This window comes from Suncus etruscus, chromosome 8 (assembly GCF_024139225.1).
Source record: "Suncus etruscus isolate mSunEtr1 chromosome 8, mSunEtr1.pri.cur, whole genome shotgun sequence".
NCBI classification, from domain to species: Eukaryota; Metazoa; Chordata; class Mammalia; order Eulipotyphla; family Soricidae; genus Suncus; species Suncus etruscus.
In genome coordinates, this window is record NC_064855.1 from 13,245,475 (window position 1) to 13,262,839 (window position 17,365).

At 51.9% G+C, this 17,365-nt stretch overlaps 1 protein-coding gene across 1 annotated transcript in view; it reads right to left on the bottom strand.

The window, feature by feature from the left end:
* Positions 1–17,365, bottom strand: part of SORL1 (sortilin related receptor 1) — an 89,022-nt gene that overhangs the window by 49,030 nt on the left and 22,627 nt on the right. Inside the window, exons 3-10 of the mRNA XM_049777911.1 lie at positions 14,838–14,963; positions 11,501–11,662; positions 10,300–10,367; positions 7,258–7,438; positions 4,370–4,471; positions 3,362–3,531; positions 964–1,156; positions 206–323 (exon numbers count right to left, since the gene is read on the bottom strand). Coding sequence (XP_049633868.1) covers positions 206–323; positions 964–1,156; positions 3,362–3,531; positions 4,370–4,471; positions 7,258–7,438; positions 10,300–10,367; positions 11,501–11,662; positions 14,838–14,963 — 1,120 coding nt within the window. The remainder of the gene's footprint in view (positions 1–205; positions 324–963; positions 1,157–3,361; positions 3,532–4,369; positions 4,472–7,257; positions 7,439–10,299; positions 10,368–11,500; positions 11,663–14,837; positions 14,964–17,365) is intronic.

Consider the following 17,365-nt stretch of genomic DNA (forward strand, 5'->3'; position numbering starts at 1 on the left):
GCATGCCTGACTGATGGACTGTCTGGCAGACAGACTGACTGACTGACTGACTGACTGACTGACTGACAAACTGTCTAAAGGGCTAACTAATTGTCTGATGGACTGACTGACTTACCAGTGGCAATGATGAGGCCAGGTGCAGATTCCTTGGACAAGATGGGCATCTAAAGGGCTAACTAATTGTCTGATGGACTGACTGACTTACCAGTGGCAATGATGAGGCCAGGTGCAGATTCCTTGGACAAGATGGGCATCCGGCGGAGTTGTAGGTTCAGCAGCTGGCTGAGACGCTGGGCCAGGTGCAGGGAGCAGCCTTGTGCAAGCTGCCAGGAACAAATTCAGGCATATCAGCACCTAGGCCCACCCCACGGCTCCCTGGGTCAGGTCCCAGTGGGGAACTGGGCACCCAGGAAGGAACTGTGGAACCTGCCAGGAACCAATCACTGCCCCCAGAGCAACATCTCCCCACACCAGACCAGTGCTTCTTGTGGGGGACCAGTGCAAACCCCCATCCCCAAATAATGCTCTGAAATCATGGTGCACAAGTAGAACTATTACAAATCCATTTCCCCTTAAGGGAAGAAGAACCCTGTGGAGTCTCTCCCAGAGCTCAGAGCCAAAAAGAAACCTCATGGGCATGTTTGCCAACCCCCTTGGAGACAAATCCCAAACAGGACTTCAGTCCAGTCAGAAAGAAAACCAAGACGCCGAAGTCAGGAAGCCGGGCCGATAAGGCCCAGCCAAAGAGCATGAGGCACAAAGGACCCTTGTTCCAAGTCTCCAGGCGTCCCCCCAGGGACTCACACTGGCCTCCCGCCATTCAGGTCACATGGTAGCAGTTGTGGAAACTGAGCCCATGACCCCCCACAGTGCTGAAGCAATGCTGTCCCCCCTTTCCCCCCGAATCCAGACCAGCCCACGAAGGAGCGGGTGGCAAGGGCCCCAGGCCCCCCACAGCCGTACCTCACACTCGATTTTCTCTCCATACCCCGTGTAGGCCGGAGCCTGTAGAAACTCCCAGGTGCCCCCTTTGTCGAAGGTGATGACAGACCTCATATTCTCCTCGTTCATGGAGCCATTCATCAGGGTGGCGATATAGACCCCTTGCAGCCCCTCCACCCGGTGGAAGTCGGCAAATGGCTCATTCGCAAAATACCTAGGATTTGAGGTCACCATCAGGCCCACACCTGTGATGGGCTTGGCCGGGTATTTTTGTATAACAGAAAACACAACTTTTGTTTTCTTTTTTGGAGGAGAATTGGTTTGCGGCTCCCTCCAGCAGTGCTCAGGGCTGACTCCTGGCTCTGCACTCAGGGGTTAATCCTGACAGGATTCAGGGGACCATATGCAAAGCCAGAGACCAATCTGGGTCAGTCAGGTTAGAAGCTCCTCCAGTTCCACAACTCTGTTTTGTTTCTTATCATTCTCCTCAGCCTGCAGCCACTGGTTCCAGATGACAACCTGATCCATGGGCCAAGCTTGGCCCATCCCTTCATCTCCCCTGCCACAGTCTGTTTCCTTCCAAGCCCCTTTTCTTCCCATCTCCCTTCCCGGGCAGCCCCCAAAGCAGAGGTTAGTCATTCCTCCATCCCTAGGGTGCACTGAGCCCCCCCAGAACAGCTGACACTACTTCCCACCCACACCACTCACCCCCATACCCTGCTGGCCTTCCCTCATTCATGCCAGGGCCACCCCAGCACAAGTCCTTTCTGTACATTCAAAGAGCAGCTCAGCTCAGTTCAAGGACAGAGTCCTGTAGCTGTCAATGCTTTCTGAGCTGCCTGTCCTGATTCCTTCATCTGGCTGGCATGACCAGACCCATGGGCTCGTCTCCAGCCCCGGAAACAAAGACTGAAGGAAAAACAAAGCAAGGGCAGCTGAGTGAGCTGTGGGTGAGCATGGCCTACAGGGAATCATTTCCAGGACCTTTTTAACACCCATCCATGGAGAGCAGGGTACCCAGTGTCAGGTTACAAACCTGGGGTAACTACTTCCTGGTTAGCCATATTGACTGACCCAGAGTCACTCCTACCCCTCAGCACAAAGTTGGTACCAGCAAGTAAGAGATAATCTAATAAGCAGGGAAGGCTCTCTCCAGGCTGCCTGGATGCCTGCTCTAGAAGAAAGAGCTACATGGGGCCAGAGAGATATTACAGTGGTGCTTTCATTTCATGTAGCTAGCCCAGGTTCGATTGCCAACACCCTCTATGATCCCTGAGTCCTTCCAGAAGTGGTCCCTGAGTGCAATCAGGAGTAACTCCTGGGTGGCATGGCCTCAAAATAAAGAGAAGAAGGAAGGAAGGAAGGAAGGAAGGAAGGAAGGAAGGAAGGAAGGAAGGAAGGAAGGAAGGAAGGAAGGAAGGAAGGAAGAGGAGGGAGGAAGGAAGGAAGGAAGGAAGGAAGGAAGGAAGGAAGGAAGGAAGGAAGGAAGGAAGGAAGGAAGGAAGGAAGGAAGGAAGGAAGGAAGAGGAGGGAGGAAGGAAGGAAGGAAGGAAGGAAGGAAGGAAGGAAGGAAGGAAGGAAGGAAGGAAGGAAGGAAGGAAGGGAGGGAGGGAGGGAGGGAGGGAGGGAGGGAGGGGAGGAGAGGGAGGGGGAGGGAGGGGAAGGGCAGGGAGGGGAGGGATGGGGAGGGGAGGGGAGGGAAGAGGAGGGAGGGGGAGGGAAGGGGAGGGAAGGAGAGGGGAGGGAAGGGGAAGGGAGGGGAGGGGAGGGAAGGGGAAGGGATGGGAGGGGAGGGGAGGGGAGGGAAGAGGAGGAGAGGGGAGGGGAGGGAAGGGAGGGGGAGGGAAGGGAAGGGGAAGGGAGGGTAGGGGAGACAAGGGGAGGGGAAGGGAGGGAAGGGGAGGGGAGGGGAGGGAGGGAGAGGGAAGGAAGGGGAGGGAAGGGAAGGGAGGGGGAGGGGAAGGAAGGGAGAGGGGAAGGAAGGGAAGGGGAGGGGAGGGAAGGGGAGGGAAGGGGAGGGAAGGGAAGGGGAGGGAAGGGGAGGGGAGGAAAGGGGAGGGAAGGGGAGGGAAGGGAAGGGGTGGGAAGGGAAGGGGTGGGAAGGGAAGGAAAGGGAAGGGAAGGGAATCATGTTTATGATTTTGAGTCATGTGGAGGCAGCTTCTGGCTCTGCTGAGCCAAATTTCTCCAAGCACACCTCCCAACTCGGGTCCTCGAATGGTGGACCCCCAAGGTCAGGTCTGCATAATGCCTGGGACAAAGGTCCCCCAAGAACGGCCAGGCTCAGCCAGGTCCCATGCTGATCATCTGGGCAACTTTGGGGAGTCCTTATTCCGGCCAAGCCCCAACACACTGAACCCAAGTCAGCCTGGGAGCATGAGTCAGGCTATTGGGTCCTGAAAACTCCCTCAGGGCCTACCTCACTAGGGTGTCACTGCCGGCCCCACCAGGGCTGTAGTACAGCACATTCTCCAGGGACAGGGAGAAGCGCAGCCCCTCGGCCTCCGAGATGTACAGCTTGGTGCTGTTATTGCTGTGGCTGACACACACGAACACTTGGTCCTCGGAGGCGTCAGCCACATAATATTCCTGCAGGATCAGGACAAGAAGCCACAGTGACCATCAGGAGCCCCATCTGCCCCCTGTGCCCTTCCCCGCAGGAAGCCGGCAAGAAGACCCCAAGGCATGGACCCTGCAGTGGCCAAGGGGAAGCAAATCAGGAAGGAGCCTTTTTGTCTGGCCCCAAACTCTTGCTTCCTGGAATCCACTCTGACCCAAGTCAGAAAGAACCACAAATGCTCAGAGCTCTCCTTTTTTCATGAAGGGCGTGCAGGGCAGAACCCACCTCCCCCACACCCCTTAACTGGTCCCACTGAGCCACTCATTCCTTCTGGAAGTGTCTACACACTGGCCACACAGCGTGTCTTCAATGACATGAGCCTGGGGGGGGGGGCATCCCCCCACACCCCACCCAACCCTCAAATGATGTTTCACAGCTACTAGCTGATGCTCCAAACATAAGCCAGGGTGAGCAGAGCCTCTGGTCTGGCTTCTATATACTGAACTCTCCTGACCAGGCAGTGAGAGAAGAAACTCCAGGCCAACTGGAACTGTCGTTCTAACAGCTCAGGGTAACCTGTTGGTCCCTCACTCTCTCCGTTCTCCCCGTGTTCCAGAGAGCTGGACCTCATCACACCCAGGATGCCCACAGAAGACACTGGGCCCTCACATCCCACTCCTTCCTACAGGCTACCTTGAGTCCAAGGCTTCCGACCTGGCCTCTCCAGCCAGTCCCTCCACAGGAAACCCAAGGATACTCCCAAGTAGCTCCAGGAGTGAGAAGAGGTGACCCCAGAGCACAGAGGAATGTGGGGTGCTGCCATCAGACACCTGGTCCAGTACACGCCCTTCAAGGCCTGAGACTCACAGTAATAGGATGTCTCGTGACGAACTGGGCTGCCCGCATGGGCTTCCGGCCGAAGGAGACCCAGAGCTGAACAGAAGAGGGTTGCTCGCTGTCCAGGGTTTGCTGCCAAAGGAGAGTAGAGAAATCAGTGGTGCCCAGTGATGGCCACAGGGAAGCAGCAAGGCCAAATCCTTGGGGATTCCTGCCTGGAATGGGCCAGTGAGCATTGCCCCCATCACCTGCCTTCTCCCCCCCCAAAGAGCCTGATCTACAAGGATCCCAGCCACCCTTCAAGAATGCTGCAAGGGTGTTATCAGAGGAAGGACCAGGCCTGACGAGAAAGCTTGGGTTGGGGAGGCAAGGAAAGAAAACCTCCCAAAGCACATACAGAAAGAGAACTATCAGTGGGGTATGAAATTGCAGGGGGAGTGGGGAGGTCGGGGGATGACAACTGAAGCCAGAACACACACACACACACACACACACACACAATATCTTTTGGTTGCAGGAGCTATCAAGTTTGCACTGAGAGTTGGTGCTATTTTCATCAATTCTATTTTCCTCACTCACACTTGTATAAAGATCTTTGACAATTGTATAATTTCTGGGATCAGAGCGATACAGATAGGGCTTTAAGGGGCTTGCCTTGTATGCAGTCAACCTGAGTTCCATCTCCAATGTCACATACAGTCAGTCTCCTGAGCCCCACCAGGGCTGATCCCTAAGCATAGAGCCAGAAACTCTGCCAGGTGTGGCCCAAACATACAAAATAAAAAATATTTTTCTGCGATTGGGGTATATGTTGGTGGTAGAGCACTTGTGATGTTCTGGGTTCCACCCATAGCAATTATCCAAACATTGCAAAAACATTAACAATAATATTTTCTATGCTGAAATATAGAATCCTATGTACTGAGCACACTGCAATTTAGAGATAGTAAACCTCAGCAGAAATCATTTATCTAAACATACAAGATAAAGATAAATATATATATATATATATATATATATATATATATATATATATATATATTAGGCCTCACCTACAGTGTGGGATTATTCCTGCCTCTGCACTCAGGAATTACTTCTGGTGATGCTCAGAGGACCATGTCAGATGCTGGGGATCGAACCCTGGTTGGCCAAAGGCAAGGCAAGCATCCTCTCTGCTGTGCTATCACTCTGGCCTCAGATCTCTGTATTTATGTTGAGTTAATATTAACAAGGTGTCAAGGTGATCAAATGGGAACAAAGCAAAATTCCCTTTAATAAGTGCTCCTGGGACAACTGAATAACCATAAGTAAAGGAATGAAGTCAGACATCTGCTTCATGCCTGAGTTAAAATTTAACTGGAGACAAAGCACAGGCCTAATTCTCAGAGCTAAATTCATTGAAACTCTTCAAAGAAGCCAGGAGCAAATCTCTGAGGATTAAGCAACAGCTTCCTGCTATCACCAATGAAGGGAAAAATTAGATAAATGGGACTTGATCAAAACATAAAGCTTGCATCCAGAAAGAAAAAAGACAAGCTCCACTGCGGAGAGAATAAAAACCAAGGATCTCAAACAGATACGGGCCTAACGAAAGAAAGCACCACACAACCAGGAGACAGTTCAGTTACAACTGGACCATGAACACGAAGGGACATTACTCCAGGGGAGATGGACAAGCAGCCAATAACTGCAAGATACCCTCATCCTGCAGGAAACACCACGCAAAAACCGTGATGAACTACCTCCCACCTAGCAGATCAATAATAAAGGAGGCATGTACTGGGGCAGCAGAGAGGAACCGCAGGCCACATGCAGGGCTGGTGGGCATGTAAAACAAAGCCCTGATGTCAGTCATTTCTCAGACAATCACACAGAATTATCCTACCCAGCAATTAGAAACACGGGATCCTTACGAAATAAAATTCAAGGCATGCACGCTGCCCGGTGAACATCCATTCAGAGAGGCCCCATCCCTGGCAGCTGGTGAAAACAAGCCTAATGGCCTAACGTGTGGAGAGAGAAATGAAATGCATGTGGGTGAAAAGTGCGCAGTGTGGAGGGTTGTGAGAAAGGTACTGTGCTCTTGCAGAGAGAGTTTATGTGCTCATGTGTCTGTGAGTGCTGTGTACGTGTTCTTATGTGTGTGTTCATGCTTGTCTGTTTGCATTTGTATCTTTGTTGTTGTGTATCTCTGTGTGTATTCCTGTGTATTCATACAAGTCTGTTTATGTCGCTGGGTTGTCTTTGTGGTCATATCTTTGTTCATGTGCATTCGTGTGTGTTGGGCAGAGGGGTATATGTGTGTCCGTGTTTGTCTTCACGCCTCTGTGTGTGTGTGTGTGTGTGTGTGTGTGTGTTGAGTAGGTGGGATTCTGGTGTTGCTGGTCAGAGGCTATAGTTTGCATGTTTGTGTGTGTTCTTGGGCACCCAGTGACACTCATGCTCAGGGCTTACTTCTGGCTCTGCACTCAGGAATCACTCCTGGCAGGCTCGGGGGACCATATGGGATACCAGAGATCAATCCCAGGTCAGCAGCATGCAAGGCAAGTGCCCTCTCCACTGTACTATAGCTCTGCCTGCCTCACTTTTCATCAAGCTCCATTACCCCCCCACCCACCCCTACCTAACTCTCTTTCCACTCCCCACCCCCATTCATTTAGATCAGTTTAGATCATTTAGATCAGTTTCCCAGCAGGCAATCCTGTCCCCAAGGGACACTGCAGAGCAGAAGGGCAGTTGCAGCCTTGAAGACAATTGTGTTCCCTTAGAGAAGGTAGACTTGGGGGGAGCAGGCGGTGGGGATCTTTCACCCAGGCCTGGCTTGTGGACTAATTCACTGGCCGAATCATGACTAAACCAGGCTCAAACATGGCCACACACAAGAGGTCTGGGCCTTGCTGAGTCTGCGTGTAACTCACAGCTGCCGTGGTGGCGAACAAGTACTTGTCACGAAGCTGGAAGTCTCTCACTTCCTCCAAGACCACCTCCTGGTTCTCTCGGGACTGGAAGAAGTCGGTGCTCCGGAACACGGTGGAGTATCCAAAGGGCTCGTGTCGCTCAATGTAGATGGTATTGGGCTTGTCGTAGGGGTCGACGCCCCTGCATGGCAGGAGGACTCGGCGTGAGAGTCGGGAGGTGCTGTCCCCTTGACCCCGCTGGGACTGAGGGCTGACCGTAGAGGGGCCTCCAGCAACCATTTCTGGGTCATCCCCACCCCCAACCTGTTCCCATGACTATGCACCCCATTCAGTGTAGAGAGAAAATGTCCATTATGTCTGACATTGTGACTGATTTTTTTCTTTTGTTTTTTGGGTCACACCCGACAGCGCTCAGGGGTTACTCCATGCTCTATGCTCAGAAATCGCTCCTGGCAGGCTTGGGGGACCATATGGGATGCCGGGATTCGAACCACCATCCTTCTGCATGAAAGGCAAATGCCTTACCTCCATGCCATCTCTCTGGCCCCATGACTGATATTTTTCAAAAATGGCCAGTTTCACACTAGGCAAACTGGCCTTGCTTAAAAAAAGCAGGGAGGAGGGCAGGAACGGTGGCTCAGCAGTAGGGCATTTGCCTTGCATGCGGCTGACCTAGGACAGACCACGGTTGGAATCCCCGGCATCCCAGATGATCCCCCAAGCCAGGAGCGATTTCTGAGCTCTGCACTCAGGAATCAATTGTCAGGCTCCGGGGACCTATGGGATGCCAGGGATCAATCCCAGGTCGGTTGCATGCAAGGCAAGTGCCCTCTCCGCTGTATTATATCTCTGCCTGCCTCACTTTTCATCAAGCTCCATCAACCACCCACCTCCAACCCCCTCCCCACCCCTTACCCCCATCCATCTAGATCAGTTTCCTAGTGGGCAATCTTGTCCCCAGGGGACACTACAGAGCAGAAGGGCAGTTGTAGCCTTGAAGACAGGAGTAACCCCTGAGCATCACTGGGTATGGCCCCAAAACCAAATAAAAGCAAGGAGGAGAGAAAAGGCCAGTGGGCTACTGATTCAGTGAGCACCACATTTCCGGCTGGAGTCAGGGACCTCAGAGGGACCAAAGGAAGGTTCCCACAGGCTGTTACATTCTCTGTAGAAGCAGCCACATAAAAAAAAAAAAAAAATCAGGTGCTGGACTTACTCTGTTTCTTCCAGGTGGCTGATGCCAACCTACCCCACCAGGAGCCATCTGATAGACCTCCAGAATTCATTCTAAAGACCCCTGGAATCCACCAGAGAACCCCTGAGATCCATCAAATAGACCTGGGGATCCATCTCCCGCAAACACGTGGGTAGCTTGTTCCTTCTGCACTAGCCCACGTCCCACCACGCTGTGCTCCAACTGTACAACCAACTCCTCTTCATCCTTGATCTTAAAAGCAAGGTCCTCCTTCCCCCACCCCCAGCACCCCACCGCTCTCACTTCCTTTCTCCCAGTCTGCCTGCTTCTCTGCCTCTCTCAGATACAAGTCTATTTTTTTCCTTTCTCTCCCAAGTGTAATATGAGTTTCAAACAAAGCGGGGTGGAGTGGATTTGGGAGCTCCTGCCACGGCTCTGCATGGCTGAGCCACTCGCCCACTCTCTTATCCTGTTCTCCAAACTGCATTTGGCCAGGCTGCCTAGAGAGAGCATAGAAGACTTCGAAGGTTGAGTCCTGTCTGTCTCTTGATCCCGTAGGGCCCCACTGTGCTGAATGGCTCCTTGCTGCTTTGGCTCCATGGATGCAATTACAAAGGCTTTTCTGCCCAGAAAACCGGAGACGGGCTGAGGCAAAAAAACTTTCCAGGAAGACTCAGAGCAGGGGAGTAAGTCCCCAAGCCACAGCTAGGTTTCCTAACCCAAGAATCCCCAGCAGAACAGACCAATCAGCAGGCAGGAAACATGCCTGGCATGACCAGCAAAGGGGCATCTCGTGTGCTTATCTGCTCTCATGACCAAGGTTAGATCCTTCATGATGTAAAGTTCCTGCAGATATCCTATCCAGAGCATGGCCTCAACTGTCACAACAAAAAGCAAGAAGGAAAAAAGGGGGGCAAAGAACCAGGACAGCAAGGAAGGTGTTTGCCTTGCATGCAGTCCACCCAGGCTTGATCCCTGGCATCCCACATAGTCCCCTGGGCCTGCTAGGGATGATCCCTGAATCCAGGCCCAGGAGCAACCCCTGACACAGCTGGGTGTGGCCCAAAAACAAAAAACAAAAAAAGGAGTTCTAAGAAACAAAATAAGGGCTCAAAAGTTGTGCAGACCTTGCATGCTTGAGGCCCACCCCAAATTCAATTTTCAGGACCACGGGACTCCCCAGGAAACTGTGCCCAAGAAAATGGATTCAGCATCTTCCTTTGGCCCCAATCCTGCCCAATCTCATCTATCTGCAGCCATTTGCTTCCAGCAGGGAACCCCCAATTGGTTCCCCTTCCTGCTGTGTCCATGCCAGGCCCATGCCAGGGGCCTACCTATCTACCTATGGCTTCTCCCCAGCAAGGACTGATCTCCTTCAGGCCTCTCAGATGAGAGCAGTGACTTCCAGGCAGCCTCATCTGATCTCAGAGCACCTTCCCTGACCTCAACCATTTTACTCATAAATGACCAACTTCCTCTTGCTCTAGCATATTCTACAAGGAACAAACACGCCCCAAAAAATAATCAAAGGGAAACAATTGAGCCCATGTCATAGCCCAAAGTCCCCACATGGGACCACAGGATAACACAGCAAGTAGAATGCCTCCTGCCCTTCATGCAACTGTCCCAGGTCCCATCCCTGGAACCACAGATGGTCCTCTGAACACTGCCAGAAGTGATCCCTGATGAAGAGCCCTGAGCACCAATGGGTATAACTCTCCCCAACCCCCCAAATAAAGAAACACTAAAACTCCCCATGTGGTCTCAGACCTGTGTTTCCTGAATGCCCCACCCCACCAGGCACATAAGAAGACAGTAGGAAATAGCACAGCAGAGGCTTAACTCACCATGAAAAGGATTTGACGTGCTCCTGGATCATGACCCACGTCTGGCCGAAGTCATCGGATTTCCAAAGCTGCAAGGGCCGGAAAGGACAAGAAGCGCTGGGGACACAAGAGTCCAGGCAACCGGCACCACCGGCATCAACAAGCCATCAGAGACCCCAGAACAGCCAGGGCAGCTGAGTGTTGCCCAGGGACACAAGACAGGGGATGGCCTAATAGCAACCAGACAGTCACCCACCTGTCCTTTGTGTGGTTGACAACTGTATTTTACTCAGAATAAGCTCTAAAGAACACTCAGGGTCAGTCCTACCCATTCCCTTCCCCCCTCTTCGTGCCCAGGAAAGTGCCCTTAAAAACCCATGCTGGGGGGCCAAAGCATAGCACAGTGAGGAGAGCATTTGGCTGACCCAGGTTCAACCCCCAGCATCCTGAACCTGCCAGGAGTGAATTCTGAGTGCAGAGCCAGGAGTTAAGTTCTGAGCAACACCTGGTATCAATAAATAAATAAATAAACCTGTTGAGGGGCCAGGTGTGCCCCCCCAAAAAACAAAAGCAAAGCATGCCAAAAAAAAGTGCATCACAGGGGGCCATGGTTTAACAGTTCAAGTGGTACATACTCAATGCCTACACACACACCAAAAATTTAAAAATCACTGTGATGGTCCTGAGTAGATTTTTATTTTGTCAACTTACTTAATTTATAAACACTGGCCGAATTCAGGGCCAAAGAGAACCTTTGGGAATCAACTAGATCCTATGGTTGAGGGTGTGAATAATTATTTTTTTGCCAGAGATCCTCAAATTCCAGAAACATGACATGCACCTTCCTAAAGGGGGATAGACCCCCAAATTAAGTAGCAGAAGACAAAAATAACAGTTATCTCCCCCCATCCCCCAGGCAAACTGGCCCATAGGCACTAAAGTTACTCCCTAAGGGGAAGGAAGATAAATGCCAAGGACAGGAAATGTTCCAGGATTCCTCTGAGCAGAACCTTCTGAAACAATCCAGTCCCAGCCCTAAAAGAGCCATCCCAGTCCTGGAAGGAACCTTCCTAGTCTTAGTCTGGGAACCCACAGGGCCCCTAGCATAGGGCGGACCTGTACAGTTCAGTTTAAGGGCTATACCAACTGTACTGGGAGCTGGAAGTCAGAAAAATGCCAGATGCCCTGCCCACCCCACAGTGGAACCCCAAAGCTTACGTACCTGCTTATTGGGGTGAGACCTATCATAGCCCAGGAGAAGATTGGCCACCTTGTTGTGCAGCAGGAGGTCAGCAGCCCGGAAAGGGATAGCAAAGCCTTGGACGGTGCGACAGAAGTCGAAGGTCACCCAGAGGTACTGTGCATAGGCGTCGGCAAAGATGTACTGCAAGAGCAAGGGGCCGTTGAGCGCTAGGGCTGGCTGGGCTGCAATCCAGGGATTGCAACACACAGACAGGGGATCCTGGGATGTGAACAGATAGGCGTGTGCATGCAAACACACATATACACAACCTCCAGCTTATACTAGCACATATAACACCCAACACAGAGTCACAGTCACATCCGGCAATGGCTGGAGATTTGCACACACAGCCATACATGCATCACATGCACACAGACACACATACACACACACACACACACACCACTTCCAGATAACAACACCTGCCTTGCAATGACTAGGCCTTGAGTCTAATGCCCACTGTGTGCCCGGAGCATCAGCGTACCCTGGTACCACTAGCACAGCTGTCTGGGATCCCCGGCACCACACCCCACAGCTGTGTGTGTATATGCGTGTATACAAAACCACTAGAGGGACATGTGAGCACTGGGCCAACAGTCCCCACTCCACCTCAAACTCGCTCTTTGTCTGAGAGTGTGAGCACGCTGTGTTTGTCTCTGATGTGCAAAGCCCAGAGAGCACCAAAGTCCAAAGTGTAGGACTCCAGCCTAGTTTCAGCATCAACAGAGGATGGGGAAGGAAGGTTTGGCTGGACCAGAAGCTTTATTCTGGCTTCACTGCTGCCTTCTTCAGCTAACAGGGACCCCCTTCAGTCCTCAAAGCAAATACCTCCTATCAGATACGCACATACCCTCTGCCCCCATCCCACAGGCTGAGTCATCTCTGCCCATATGGCTCTGGCCCCTGAAATCAGGGTGGCCTTGAAGTCCCTTTCTGGACCTAAATTCCCCATTGGGGTCCCCCCAACTTAGCCTCTGGGGTTACTGTGGTAACACAGTCCCTCAGTGATTAAAGAGCTTGGGCTTAAAGCTTTTGTTTTGGGAAATAAAATCTGGACCCTGAGGCCAATGGCAAAGTAGAACCTAGGAGAGGAAAGCAACTTGTGAGCCCCTTTATCTATATATCTGGCCTCAGGTGGCAAAGCAAAGTTAAACTGCATTATTTTTTTCTGGCTCCCACAGGCAATGGAAATTAGCTTAAGCCCCCAAAGGCCCAAGGCCTTGCAGCTAGAGATAGAACAGATGCTGAGGCCTAGGCCTAGCAGGCAACAAAGGTGAGAATGCCTGCATCACAGGCAAAAATCAAATCCAACAACTTGTCTCCTAACTCATTTTTTCAGGGATCCAAAGATAAAGAAGCAGGTTTTGCTGAAAAGGGACTTATTTATGTGCTTTTTCCTCCCTGCAGCCCTAAAAGGAAACCTCTGAAAATGAAAATCTTTATTTTCACCAAGTGGAAAAATTTCATCAAGTGGAATAATTTTTCAACAAGTGGAATAATTTTTTACTTTACTAGGTTTCACTATCTACCTACCTACCTACCTACCTACCTACCTATCTATCTACCTATCTATCTATCTATCTAATCTGTGCTATCAGTGCTCAACCCTTATTCCTGGCTCTGTGCTCAGGAAATCACCTCTGGAAATACATAGAGGAACCATATGGGGTGCTGGTGATTAAACCCAGGTCAGCCACATGCAGGGCAAGAGCCCTTCCTGCTATCCTTCTTGACTGCAGATACTATATCTGATGGAAGTGTCCTGAGACAAGTACAACTCTGCATTGGGAGGTTCTGGGGTCTCAACCCAACCACCACTGGATCCCTAGACCCACCCCATCTCCCCAAAAACACTAAACATGGAGATTTTCACAAAGGTTTTAGCCTAAATGATTCCTTCCTGTGGAGGGTTGGGGAGGGCTGAGAGAGGGCAAGGTGGGGCCTCCCCACGCTCCTGCTGACCCCTAAAACAGGATCCCAAGTTCTTGCTGATAGGAACTTGGTGTCAGTGCCAGTGACACCAAGTCGGGGCAGGGGAGATGCTGTCACCAGAGTGAGGCAGAGCTGAAGTCCAAAACAGCCATTATAATGACAAGACTTCCAGCAGTCACCCACAAACAGCTGGGACCAGCTGCTGGGGCCTCTGAAGGGCCCCAGCTGTCAGCGGCAGTGGTGACAGAACCAGCTAAGCCAGGCTGGGCCTGTTCTGATTGGCTGAACATTTGGAAGGGCTTCTTCTTCAACCAGCTTTGGGGCCCCTGTGGGGACTGGGTGGGGGACCTGGCCCCACTTCCTCCTGGCTGAGCCAAGAACAGCAGTCATGGACACTCAGAACAGCAGCCTGAGAGCTGCCCAGCATCGACCTAGTGATGAGAGGGGAGAAGGCACAAATCTCCCTGATAAAGCTGCCCCCCTAGAAATTCTCTGGGAAGCTGACCCTGAGCCTGGCCTCCGGGCCCCCCATCCCCTGGGGGTTCAGAGTAACCTCAGGTTAACAGTTCCTCCAGTTCCTGTCCCCCAGCCCTCCTGAATCCTCCTAGGCCTGCCAGCTGGGAAAACAAGGCGGGGGCCATCAGCAGCTGAATGAAGTCTTGGTTTTCTTTCCGAGACACATTATAAAGGATGCACAAAAACATGTGTGCAGACACATTCACACATACATACACGCATGTACACACAGATGGTTATCACAGACATGACCCAAACTCTCAGGGGTTGCTGGGAGGACCTGGGCCACATGACCTTTTGCAGTGTTCAGTCCAGTCACAAGTGCTACCCTTTGGCATATGGCCTAAACAACCCCCTGTCACCAAGGGGAGAACTTGACTGCAGGAGAAGAAGTCTTGGGGTGCTGTGGTGGGTACCCCAAAAGGTAACCACTTACGGGTTACTCCTGACAGAGATCAGAGGACCCTCTGCAATGCCAGGATCCAACCCAGGTTGACTATGAGCAAGGCAACCTCCCTGCCCACTGTTCTATTGCTTTGGTTGAAATATTTTTCATTTGTTTTGTTTTGTTTTGTTTGGGAGTCACACCCAGGGATGTTCAGAAGTTACTCCTAGCTCTGCACTGCCCTCAGGAATCACTTTCTGGCAGTGCACAAGGACTATATGGGGTGCGGAGAATCAAGTCCTACCTGCTATGCTATGGCCCTGACCCTTGCTAGAATGCTCTATTCAAAAGCCTGCCCTCGTTTTTCACACTCTTGTGCATGCCAAAAAATAAACCCTCCACAATCTCCTTTGCACAAGTCACAGCACAAGGTTCCCAAGGGACTCAAAAGCTACCCACGGCATGTGCCACGGCCCCCCTTACCCGTCGGTTGTCCGCGGGGCTGTGGTAGAACTGGGAGATGACAGCCTCACTGTTGTTGCCGGCACCGAAGTTCAGCTTCTCGGAGATCTTGGCAAAGGACTTACCATAGTCATAGGACACGTACACCTGTAGGGGGTGCAAGTGAGGGGTCCAGTCCACACCTCCTCCCAAGGCCAGAAGGAGAGAAGAGAAAGGTACTATGGGATCTGGGGGTCTGTCCCCAGAGTGGGACAGAGGGGGAGATACGAAGTCCACGACAGTCCCCAGGGCAGGGGCTTGCAGAGGGCAAGTATGGGTACGAACGGAGGACCCACGATGAATGTTTTTCACAGTAAAGACCCCAAAGGCCACTTGGGTCCACTCCCTCTGCTGCCAAGTACTTCTAGCACATTTCAAAAGAAGAGGCTCCCAGAAGCAACCCACGGGGAGCATGGAGGTCTGGGGGAAAGAAGCACAGAGGGTCACCCCATTCCACCCCATTCTCCCCCACCACGTGGTACAGGAGACCCCTGGTTTGGGGAGGGGCAGTGAGGGGCCCATTCTTTTTTTCTGCCAGCGCCTGACAGCAAACACCCTTGTCAGGCTCATGCTTGGGCAGCCAAGTTCAGGGAGAGGAGAGTCTGCAGGGTCCTCCTGAGAAGGGGTAACCCCACCCCTGCATGGCCCAGAGACATTGTGATGTCATGACTAGGTCTCTGTGCTCGCTGACTTCCGATGTGCCCCAGGAAATTTGCCACACCTGACTCCACACAGAATATTTGTTTTCCTGCCCTGCCCACCCCCCTGACTTCACAGTGACACCAATTCCCAAATTCCCCAATTCCCAGCAAGGGACATGAGGGGGGCAAGGGGAGGGGCTGGGGGTCACCGCTGAGCCTTCACCTATAAAGGGGCCCCTCAAAGCTACAGCTTTAAAATCTGAGCCTAGCACTCCAGAGCCACAGGAGAGGAAAGAAGGGGGGAGGGAGAGGTAAAGGGGGAAAGAGAAGGAGGAAGGGAAGGGGAGAGGAAAGGAAGGTGGGGAGGTGGAATACAAGGAGGAGAATGAGGAGGAATAGAAAGAGAAAAGGGAGAGTCACCACCACAGTCGGGTGGTGAGGTGACTGCCCCTCAAGTCCAGGACTGGGGGTGCAGGGTTGTTCTGGGAGGTGAAATGGTCACACTGAACCCCATACTGATAGGTCACTCGACATCCTGGTGCATGGATTAAGGCCTGATGATAGTCTTAGCTCTCATGGGACCCAATGCTTCGGGGCATGCTGAGGACCATGCCTGGCTCTGGGCTCTGTATTCAACATAACCAGTGAGTAAAGGTTACAGTTCGCCCATCTCGAAAAAAGAAAAGACCAAGGTTGCTCTCTCTGGCTCATGTTTGTTCTCCCTTGAACATGGACCTTGCTTGCTTGCTCTTTCAAGCTCAAGTTCTTTATGTTTGGTTTGATTTGGGATCATCCACCCAGCGGCACTGAGAGGTTACTCCTGGAACTCTCCACTCTGCATGGGGGACCATATGGGATGCCGGGATCAAATCCAGGTTGGCTACATTGAAGGCAAGTGTCCTCCCTACTGTCCTAGATTTCCTCATGTTTTCTCTTGAATATGTGCTTGAACTCCTCCCCTCCCATCTTTTTTTTTTTTTTTTTTTTTTTTTTTTTTTGGTTTTTGGGCCACACCCGGCGGTGCTCAGGGGTTATTCCTGGCTGTTTGCTCAGAAATAGCTCCTGGCAGGCACGAGGGATCATATGGGATGCCAGGATTCGAACCAACCACCTTTGGTCCTGGATTGGCTGCTTGCAAGGCAAACGCCGCTATGCTATCTCTCCGGGCCCCCCCCTCCCATCTTTTTAATCTTACTTCACTTAAAAAAAAAATAAGAGCAAGAGCACAACACCCTAAAAGAGAGCTCAAAAGTGGGTAGCAAGGGGCAATGGCTATGCAGACACAGGGGTCCCAGATCAATGGCTGACAGCTGCAGGTGCTACCTGGGCTTCTCCCTGAGCTGTTTTTTCCAAAGTCATGGTTCCAAACAGGTACCTTCGGATCCAGCTTTCTCTCCTGTCTGCCTGCCAGAGGTACTACTCTTTCCAAAACTCTTTTCAGGCAAAGAGATCACTCCAGATGCCTAGTGCCACACACCTGCTCCCTGAGACTCGATTCAGACGAGACCCCCCAGACACAAACTCTCAGCTCCAGAATCATTGGAGAGACCTTCATGGGTGGGGTTATGCTCAGTCAGCACCCCAGGAAGTGTCCTCTGGTCTAGCACAGTGACCACAGCTCTGGGCCTCACCACTCCCCAAAGCAAACCCGCAAGACTAGCCGGAGGGGTGCAGATAAGGAACCTCAAGACCAGCTCCAACCCTTTCATGCTTTCCAATTCAGTTCCCACAGCAATATATAAAAACTCCCATGACAAGACCCAGCTACCCACATGCAAAAATTCAGACCTCTTGGCATCTCTCCAAAACCCAAGAGATTGGGCACCCTTGGTTCCAGTTTACTGCAAGGTGACCTGCACAGGGAACCAA